The sequence below is a fragment of the Cottoperca gobio genome, chromosome 1, assembly GCF_900634415.1.
Source record: "Cottoperca gobio chromosome 1, fCotGob3.1, whole genome shotgun sequence".
In the NCBI taxonomy this organism is placed as follows: Eukaryota; Metazoa; Chordata; class Actinopteri; order Perciformes; family Bovichtidae; genus Cottoperca; species Cottoperca gobio.
The window spans coordinates 1,542,893-1,553,773 of NC_041355.1; the positions used below are offsets into that span (position 1 = coordinate 1,542,893).

At 40.2% G+C, this 10,881-nt stretch overlaps 1 protein-coding gene and 1 pseudogene across 1 annotated transcript; both read left to right on the forward strand.

The window, feature by feature from the left end:
* LOC115007015 (homeobox protein unc-4 homolog) overlaps window positions 1–2,989 on the forward strand; it is a 6,811-nt pseudogene extending 3,822 nt beyond the window's left edge.
* A 1,949-nt stretch (window positions 2,990–4,938) lies between these two features.
* On the forward strand, window positions 4,939–10,422 carry LOC115006636 (myelin and lymphocyte protein-like). Its single transcript, XM_029428956.1, is given in 5 exon segments — window positions 4,939–4,989; window positions 4,991–5,029; window positions 7,820–7,987; window positions 8,926–9,051; window positions 9,750–10,422. Coding segments are annotated over 5 exon segments (459 nt in total). The 3' UTR covers window positions 9,825–10,422.
* The last annotated feature ends 459 nt before the right edge of the window (window positions 10,423–10,881 follow it).

A 10,881-nucleotide genomic window follows, 5' to 3' on the forward strand; every position in this document is an offset into this window, starting at 1 on the left:
CAAACACATCAAACATCCTTCAGATCATTGCTCAGATGTGATATTCTGACACCTGTCAATCAATGAACATCTGAGAGAGCGGAAAGGATCAGTCGATTGATAATCGAAGCAATTTATTGTTTGAGAAACGCTTCAAGCAAAAACAATGCATCATGAAGCATGCTCAACGTCGCCTGGCTGCGTCACTGACTGTAACATCATTGATCCGGATCACCTGTTATTATCAGCTGGCTCCATGAACTCTGGGTTATCCAGTCACGTGAGAGTGGGAGTTTTTAATTACAAGCACCATCATCAGAGCCTTGGGTGGAGTATGACATGAGATGAAACCCTGACATCTGCTGGGAGAGTGAGTTGAGGTAGCATCAGAAAGTCCCTCGTGGAGGTAAAACAATGTACTCATATGACAGAAGTATCGCACCTTTCATGCAGGTTAGTGCAGTTCAGAGTGCTTCACAGACGACTGACGAGCAGAAAATAAGACAGAAGACAAAAACAATTCAACAATTTGACTATTTGAGATGACTGCACGCGAGAAAAATACAATAATAATAATTTGATAAAGTAGAATTAAAAGTTATAATAAAACAGCAGGAAATACAAAACCAGATAAATTAAAAAACTATAAAATAGAATACAATTAAAGAATTTAAATACAATAAAATAAGCTTTTAATGAAATAACAATAAAATAGTATAACATTTTACAACTTAAATACAATAAAAGAATAAATAAAATAATGTAAAACAATTACATTCTTATTAAAAGCTTAAAAACCAAGTGATACATTTTAAGGCTTTTCTTTAAAAGTCCCGCAAACGTTGCAGATCATCCATTAAAAACACAATAATACGTAACAATCCATTGAATCACTCATAGAAATGTTTTTGCTGGAAATGAAATGCAATGTTTAGCGTTTCTCTTTTCTTCCAGGCTTTCAAACTTACTTGACAAACTCTGACAAGGTTTCCATAAAAATGACAAAAGAAACACGATTGATTTATTGATATTATAAATGATTTATTTTTCTTGCAGATTAATGAAACGTTTTGTCTGAACATTAAAAGGAAGACCGGCAGATGTCAGCTGAACACTTCAAGATAAATCATTATCTTCTATTGTCTAAATAGATTCCGAATATGAATGTTAACATTTAAATACATATTTTATTATTTTGTTTAAAGGAGATACCTCTTACCCACTGACCACCATAAGCAGGTAAAACTGGTTCCGCAGTCTTCATGTCGTTTGGTGTTTTATGTGGCATGAAGACAAACCTGTTCGGCTGGATTCTCCTCAAAACTCTAAACCTGTCATCTCATTGACCTGCAAATTATAGTTACAAGTACGTGTTTATAATGATCCAAACCTCTCACATCACTCATCTCTCTTCCAACAGCAGCGAGACACACTGACAGTTTCCTTATTGAGCCATGCCAGGCCGAGACGAGCCCGTCAGGCTTTGTCACCTTCCACCTGGACACACCTGCCAGATACCTGTCAGGTCGGTTTACTGCTAACTGTGAACTAAAACCTCCTTTAAGTCCAGACTGCTGAGTCACCAAAACAACTTCATCAGGAAATTCACCAACTGTGAAGAAGTGGTCATGTTTGTTCAGGTATATTAAAGGAACACTTCACCCAAAGAAATGACCATTATTTAACACAACAAACGAGTAACCAGGTTTAGTTATTGATCCAAGCAGAGGTAATAAATCCTGCATTAAGCATTTTACTTATTTAAAAGTATAAAAGTATGAGCATCAAAATGTACAAAAGTAAAAGTACTCACTCTACTCAGAACAATATGTTATATTATTGGATTATAATTATTGTTGCAGCTGGTAGAGGTGTTACTGTATACATATGTAGCTTATGAATTTCACCAATGGATCAATATGGTTTATTTTATTAATAATAATAATAATAATAATAATAATAATGATAATACATGAAACATTATTTGTTTGTTATATTTTGTATTATTTATCTGTTATCTAAATAAATAAAAAATAAATAAATAATAAAATAAACTTTCTCTTTTTCAACACAACATCATTTCTGTCAAATGTTGTATTTGTACTATGTTGTTTATCCTGTACAACACGACATCTATTGCACGTCTGTCCGTCCTGGGAGAGGGATCCCTCCTCAGTCTCTCCCTGAGGTTTCTTCCATTTTTCCCACTTTAATTATGGGTTTCTTTTAGGAAGTTTTCCTTGTGCGATGCGAGAGGGTCTAAGGACAGAGGGTCTAAGGACAGAGGGTCTAAGGACAGAGGTGCGGACAGAGGGTCTAAGGACAGAGGGTCTAAGGACAGAGGGTGTCGTAACCTGTACAGTCTGTAAAGCACACTGAGACAAATGTATAATTTGTGATATTGGGCTATATACATAAATTTGATTTGATTTGATTAAATGTACTTAGTTACTGTCCACCACTGGATCCAGGACAGTATATTTATCATCTTTATTATAAAGTATTCAGCGCTGTGCTCAGGCTCTGCTGATGGAGCTGGAGATTAGATAGCAGTGTTGTTACCTGACAACACCTTCAGCAGGACAATAGAAGGGAGATGGAGGAATTTCAGCTCCGGTTGCATCACTCTGGAAGCTGGAAGCTGAGCCCATAAAGCCTCTGACCCATATTTAAAAACATTTATTGTTGTATTTCTCGTCAACAACTTATCTTAATATCATTTTAACACCACTTTAGTTCCTTTAACTACATTAGCAGACTGTACTGGGACAAAGTGATGCTTAGGACCAAATGCTAACATTAGCATGCTAACAATGTCAATGCTAGAAGGTACACTGTAACCACCACCAGCAGAGGAGTTCTGGTTCCTGTGTGGACCAAGTTTTTCCTCGTCCCCTCTGACTCGTGTACACAGAGTGTTGTCGCCATCAGGAGTAGGTTTTCCGGGCACGAGGATCGCATGACAGCGGCAGGAAACCAGATCCAGCTCGGCGATTATCTGAGGTGTTAGTCCAGCAGCTCGCCTGCCAAATAAGATGCTTGTTGTTTCCATGGATCTGTTGTTACAGTGTGAGGCGTGAAGAGGCTGCAGGGACACAAACAGACCTGACATCAGATGTTACCTCATAGAAAATGTCAAGTTATCTTATATTTCAGTTAAACGCGTAATAAACTGGCTCATGATGAAACAGAGCATAAGAAGTTGGACATTTTGGGAACTCCTCCTGGTTGGGAGCGGAGGGAGGATGGACGGGTCAAACAAAATACACGACTTTCAGCCAGGAGACTGGAGTTTGTGTCCCGCAGGAAACCAAAATTCAATGTTGAGTTGCTTTAACTGCCTACGTAAGCAAAGTGACGGGACAAACTTAATTCACGCGAAGTTACGTTGGGTTCAGGCTTAAAGTTGCATTCTCCCTAATATCCACTGGTTGCAAAAAAAGTCAGATTGTATAGAAGTCTATGAGAAATGACCCGACTTCTAACTTTATTGATTACCTCAGTAAACATTTTCCTGGCAAGTTTATCGTCTCAATCGCTAGTTTCAAGTCTTGTTTAATGAAGCATGATGTTAATTTTATAAATGATGGTCCCATTTAGAGTAAAATAGACAATGAAGCAGGGCATACCTGTCAACCCTCCCGTTTTTCCCAGGATTATCCCATATTTTTAACCTTTCAAAAAAAAAGAGGCCTAATTTAAAAAAGTGTACAGTGGCATCTGGTAGAGCAGGTGGCAGTATTATGTTTAACATGAGCTGAAAAACGTTATCCGCCAGTAAACACACAGAAGAAGAAAACAGGAACAATAACACAGAAGAAGAAGAAGACGAAAAGTGATGGATGAGAGTCACAGTGAACGGGAGATAGATGGAGACGCAGTTGTACCTGCCAAACAAGTTAAAACTTTATGCGAGTACCAAATGGGAGGAGACCTTCCCTTATTATTAAAAGCAGAGTCGGACAAACTCGTGCTTTTTGTAAAGTGTGCCATTCAGATGTTAGCATTGCACACGGCTGAAAAAGCGATGTTAGCCAGCATGGTATTCTTTAGGGCGGGGCTACCTTGTGATTGACAGGTCTCTACTACAGGTTGTCTGGTTTGAATGCACTCGGACTTTAAACCTTTCCGAGTGTGTTTTCAGTTCATGAAAGTTAAATGTAACATTTTGGTCGCCTAAAAATCTCTTGTTCTGTTGTACAAATCCAACCTCTCGTGCCACTTCTGGTTGCATAAAACAAGATGGCGGCGGCCAGAACACCAAACTTGAGGCCACAAACCAATGGGTGACTTCATGGTGACTTCATAGAATCTATGGTTACGTTACCTCACAAAAGTAGACATAGGACGACCCAAAACTATGAAATATTTCCTTTTAGGTGCCTAAACTTTAGTCAAAGTTTGACTATAGAATAATGTTGGATATGTTCTCCTCACATACTGGTGGGAGCAGTTTGCCCCTTCTGAAGCATTAGTTGTAGTGAAAACATCTGATAACTTCCATTTCATGGCCTGATGCAATTAAAAACAAGTTATTATTATTATTATTATTATTAATTAATTAATCACATTTGTTATTATATTCTGAATGACATAATATCTACAATAAAGAAATACACAATAAAAACATAATCACTGACATTATTAGTCTTATTACTGTTGTTGTTGTGCAGAGCTGCTGCAGCTTGTCATGATGATAAATAATTAATGCTGGTTAAACATTGAGAAGTCTCCGGTTGAACCGCCATCCTTCACACTGAACCCCCAGCGGAGCTCAGCGGGCTCACGGTCTCTCTGGGCAGCTCCTCCGGTGTGTGCGGGCCGCCGGGCGTGTCTCCGCACGGCTGATGGGGATTCCGGTTTTTCCAGTCGGCTCCACTTGGTTTAAACCTCAGCAGCTCTGAGCCCCGCGTCAGTCCGAGCAGCAGCAACAGCAGCAGCAGCAGCAGCAGTATCATGATGGCCTCCAACACTGCCACTATGGGGAACCTCCCCAGCGGGATTGGAATATGTAACCACCATCCCCGACATCCTCTACCTGCCTGAACTGGTAAGAAACAGCAGCTGAAAGATTTAAAATCATCTTTATATGAGAACTTCTGTCCGTCTGTATTCGGTCAGCCGTGCGCGCGGTGCGGTCACTTTTACGCACGGATGGAAACATCCCCTGTAACCGAGTTTGAATGAGTAAAGACTGAAAACTGTCGATAGTTAAAAGAAGTAGGTAAACGTGTCGCTCGTTAGTTGTGTGGAGACTGACTGACTGATGAACATGTTTATTTACATCTCCTGCTGCTTTTCACTCTACAGAGAAAACATGTTAACATCCTAAAATCTTATTTAAAATGACTTCACTCCTTTCAAATCAAACACACATTCAGATTGTGGTTGTGCTGTTTTTATTTCCCTAAACAAGAAACCAGAAACTGCACTGAGAGCAATGGATTTCATCACATTTATGTTCCTGGTTTAACCACAATACATTTTAACTCTTTGTTTTGCAGGTTAATATTCTTATTAGAGTATTTCACAATGTCGCTCTGTGCAGGGTTGTCTCTCTGAACAATGATGCAAGGCTGCTCCTGTGAACTCAGACAGTGAATATTATATAAATATAATATTAAAGAATATTAAGAGTCTGAACGTGCAGAGCTTTAGTGATTTGGACTGTTTCTGTCATTGTAATCAGTGTTTCCATGGTCCCCCCTAGTATCACCTTTACCCTGTTTCTGATACTAAAAAGTTTAAATATTTGGAAGCGATATTGCCATTCTGTTCATTTGTATTACAGAAACAATCACAAACAATGACAAGAACACGAAAAGGCAACAGCTTTATGGATTCTAATGCCTTTAAATGTTTGATTTCATCTGTAATGTTTGCAAACAGGTCGATATTTTCCTTTATGATCCAAACAAACATAACATTTTTGATTTTCACCTATGATTCAGAAATGTACTTTAAAGGACGCAAGTACTGTACACTGGTCTGACCATCTGGCCTGAAGCTGTTAACTCATTCACAAACTAAATCACTTCAACTTTGCACGAAAGGAATAGTTTACGTTTATAGTCCGAGTAGTATTAACCAATCACGTTTGAGCGGGCTATGATTGCAGGTAAACACTGAAATGCAAAAGAAAATGAACTGTTAACTGAGTGTAAACTGGCTACTTGTGAAACAATTTGATCGCGTGCATCGTATCTCAACTCCAACTCCATTCTCACGTATGAAATTGCTAATCAGATTTAAACAATGTCCGCCGAACAAAAGAAGAGTTTGATCCACTGGCTACACGTTTCACCCAGAGGCTTATCGTCTTCTGACCGTTGGACGATGGCTTCCGAGATTAGAAGCAGAATAATCTTCATTCCTACATCTGCAATATTGCAAAAACAAAAGAAGTATGAAAGGAGGTGGAGGGGTCAGGGGATCACATTAGATGGAACAGATATTAGTCCTACAATGAAGCTGCATGACGGAGGAGAGATGGAAAGAAAATAAGAGCTGATACGGAAAGATAGAAACGCAGATTTGACGTCAGGAAGCGTCAGCAGTTGAGACAGAGAAGGAATGCTGCTGCCATTTTTACATTAAGTCATGCATTAACACACACACACACACACACACACACACACACACACACACACACACACACACACACACACACACACACACACAGAAACAGGTTGTGAGCAGGTGGAGTCTGGTGGAGCCACATGAATAATGCAGCCTGTCAATCATCACAAGTGTAGAGTGAATGATGGCAGCGACGCCCTGTGCTGGAAATACAGGGTAGACAGAATAATGGAAACACATCAGCTACCAAAGACTTAAAGTATCACTGTGTTGGATTTTTATGGAGATTTATAGGCAGAAATGGAATATAATATTCACAACTATGTTTTTTATTAGTGTATAATCACCTGAAACTAAGAATCGTTGTGTTTTCGTTTGCTTAGAATGAGCCCTTTATATTTATATAGGGAGGGTGTCCGCCATGTTGCACCGCCATGTTTCTACAGTAGCCCAGAATGGACAAACCAAACAAGCTCAGCAATCTGCAACCTACGTCACTACATCATACACACTGCTCCTTTAACTAAATTACAGAATCTGCTACAAAGATGGGGCTAAACTCTTTTTAAAGCGCGCTTTTCAGCTGTGGTGCCGTGTGCATGAAACAAAGGCTAGCTTTAGCCTAGCTTAGCGCAAAGACTGGAAGCAGTGGGAAATTTAGTCCAGCGCCATCAAAAGAGAACTTCCGTCTCGTTTAGATGTTGTTTGAGGTTTATTGATCAGGTGGTAGATATGTACATATGAAAAGGAGACAGTGTGGTTTTAGCAGCGGTTAGCGTCGGAGCTATTTGTTAACCAACAACTTGTCGGTGTCAGTGACTGAACACAGCATCTCTAGTCCTGAACTCAAAGTCCGAGCTCTGCTGTCAACTAAAGCAGATGACTGCAGGAGGCATTAGATCGTAGCTTGTTAGCTAACAAGATATAACAATCTTCTCAGACAGAGTGGGAGGTGGAAAGGTTTTGTTGAATGTCAACTGTTTAAAGATTTGCAAAGAAACGAACATAAAGGGAGTAAAATAGTTCAGATTCAGTTTCAGTCAGACCGAGAGAACAGGATTTAAACCTAACCTAAGCACTAAGTTGATTAATCAATTATTCAAAACATCTCTTCTCCAGCATCTCAGACTTTCTCTGTTTCCTTTCAATTACATTTCTTTGAGTTTTGGTTTGTTGGACTGTCAAACTGTTTCACATCGCTGAAGTGAAACAAGTGATAGTCAGCTGTGTCACCTCTCACGTGTCTCTGGTGTTCCTGCAGATCTTCGGTGGTCTGGTGTGGATCCTGGTGGCGTGCACGCTGGTGGTGCCGGCGAACCCTCAGGGCTGGGTCATGTTCGTCTCCGTCTTCTGCTTCACCATGACTTTTATCTGGGTGGTGGTGTTCGCCTGCGGGGTGCATCACAACAGAGGCACCTGGGCTACAGTAGTAAGTCCTCCACACATTTTAAACTTTGACTTTCTGCTGTTTTAGCTAAAATCCTGCAACCTTCATTCCTTCTCATCAATTCCCTCCATCCGTTTCAGTTGGAGGGAAAGCGTGGTTTAGACCTTAAAACGTTTGATTGCTTGTCATGTCTTGTTCATTACATGGCTGCCGTCCAAAGATCCGCTAAGAACTGTAGTGAGCTTTCTCTAATATAGCTGCAGAAATATTGTGTGGTGTCTGACGGCCATCTCTAACGAGACTTCAGCTCCGGATCCAAATGGTTGTTTTTCCGTTTTTTATCAGAGCTGCACAAAGTATTGCTGCGTTTATATTTTTGTCAACGTTGAGACGCAGTTTATTGTTTGAATAAACTTTATTAGAATCAAAATTGAAACGAAATCGTTCAAATCCCCCCACAGTCAACGTGTGGTTCACTCTGCTGTAGCTGTTACGTTGCATTGATTTGTCAGCAGCTCTGGACATTTCTCCTCTTGGTGCTTTCGAGAACTTTCTGACATTTGAGATTTGAGACTCTTTTATGCAAAGAATCACCAAATCTCTCTTTTCTTTGCTTCCTGTTGGTCTTCTAGGTTTGAGTCTGATGTCAGTGTGCTGCATTTTGGCTGCTAACTATCAGTGCGGTTTTATTTTAAGTGGAGATATTTCCACACAGCTTCGTCACCAACACAAAAAAAGCTGAATGACGTTTTCCTTTTGTATCAGAATAAAGATAAAAATGATTTCCTCTGTTATTAAAACCGAACTAAACAAAGAAATGTGTGACACCATGACACACCTTTACTTTTTTAAAAAGGTTTGCGTAACAGTGTTTGTGTGTGTTTTGAATCAGTGCCAGAGCAGACACTTCACATCGCTGTGAGTGAGATGTCATCATAGAGACTTTCTCAAGCTCTTCTTTTCTCTTTCTCGTCGCTCAGGACGTTGCGTACCACGGCATCGCAGCCTTCTTCTACCTCAGTGCTTCAGTGGCTTTGGCCAAAGTGACCCTGGAAATGAAGAATGAGATCGACTCCCGAAACTACAAGCTGGACATCTCAGCAGTGGTGAGTCAGGCTGTTGATGTTAATGAACTGCAGAGAGGATGATCTCGTCCAAATCAACGAAAGAGAAGCACTTAGAGAACCTTCAGGACCACAGACCTGCTGCAGGTCCTGGTTCCCTCGACAAAAAGGATTTTGGATTATTGCAGAAAAAAGTTTATGATACAAACATTTAGTTCAGAAGATAGTCTTCCCAAATGACCACCTTTATGGTTTTTGAAGCGCAAATGCAATTGGCGGAAGTAAAAAGCTAACGTTACTATAAACGACCTTCACCACGGTCACATGACTTCAGCGTCACCACCACCAAGCTTAAGTCTCATACAAAATCTTTTCCTCTTTTCCAAACAAAACGTCAGTAAGTACCCCACTCGCCAATTCTTTGAAGCTTTTACATATCTTAAAAAAAGGCGGTTGCTAACCATTGGCTAAATAAAAGTACTAAACATCTTCACGCTGGACAGTCCAGCCTTTCAAAATCATGAAAGTGGTGTTCATTTGTAAGTTTTATTTCTTCAAGGGAACCAGGGCAATGCTAACTTCCTAAATGTGTCGTCCCTGCAGCGCCCTGTGGGTGAAAACATGCTTAACAGCTGGTGTGGGGCTGAGACTCCACTGGGCAGATTATTCTGGATAATCCTGTATATTAATGGTGGAGGATGACTCCTTTCATTCCACTGATGTTCTCTTTGTCTCTTCAGGTCTTCTCGTACGTGGCGACCTTCCTCTACTTCATCCACACCATCCTGTCTGCCATCCGATGGAAATCTTTCTAGAGGTCTCTGAACCAAAAACAGAACAGATTTATATCCTTGTACATAAAGCTGCGGCATGCTGATGTGAAGGGAGGGCTGACGGTGATGGAGACTGACTGCTGAGGTTTTTAGTTTTTCCCTCTGCTGAGAGAGGAATCTGTGAAGCAACATCTGGATCACCACAGCGTCTCTCAGCGTCCGGCTGTCTGAAACAGGCGGGGGTTTCAGGGATTTAAAGTGATGAAGTCTCGGTTTGTGTCACAGAGCTGCTTCATCCGCTCTGTCAACAGATCCACAGAAACTCATCGGCATGCAGTCCAGATGCTGCAGAGTCTGTTAGCAGGTTCAACTACAGCCTCACAAACTACCAACAAGTTGAATCAACAGTCACAACTCTGCTTCTCTGAGCATCCTCACTGGTATCCTTGTTATGTTTTTCCTTTAGTAAAATAGTTTAGTTTGTTATTCCTGTTTTGCTCTCAGCTGATTAAAAAGATTCTGATGAGGCTGATTTTATATTTTTATAGGTTTCTTAACAAGAACATGTAATTATAAAGGTCGAAACAGGACATTTTGTAAAGTAAGTCTTTATAACGCACTGCTTCGGTTTTGTAAACACATTGAGACTGTTGAAGTCATTGAAAATGAATAAATGTGTTTGTTTTCAAACATTCCAAACAAAAGTGTTTTTGTCCATTTTTTCAACAAATCAGAGCAAAGAAAGAATAATTACATTTATAATATATATATATATATATATATATATATATATATATATATATATATAATAATCACATGTATGGAAGTCAAACTGGAGGTTTAAAACTGTGTGTGACAGCGTGCTGGTAACTAATACACAGGTTCAAACGTTGATCGTTCCGATGTTTTCACAGTAAAAGCTCCTTTACACAGTTACTGCAACAGGACATGTGCTGGGTTTTGTCGTCTCCACGGTAACGGGGTGGGGGGGGGGGCAGGTGTAGGTGATGCCGGCTGTTGACACTGTTGAATATTTCATCAGCAGTGCCATCAGGTGGAGCGAGCGGGGGCAGAGAGTTCACACTCGACTGAGAGGGAA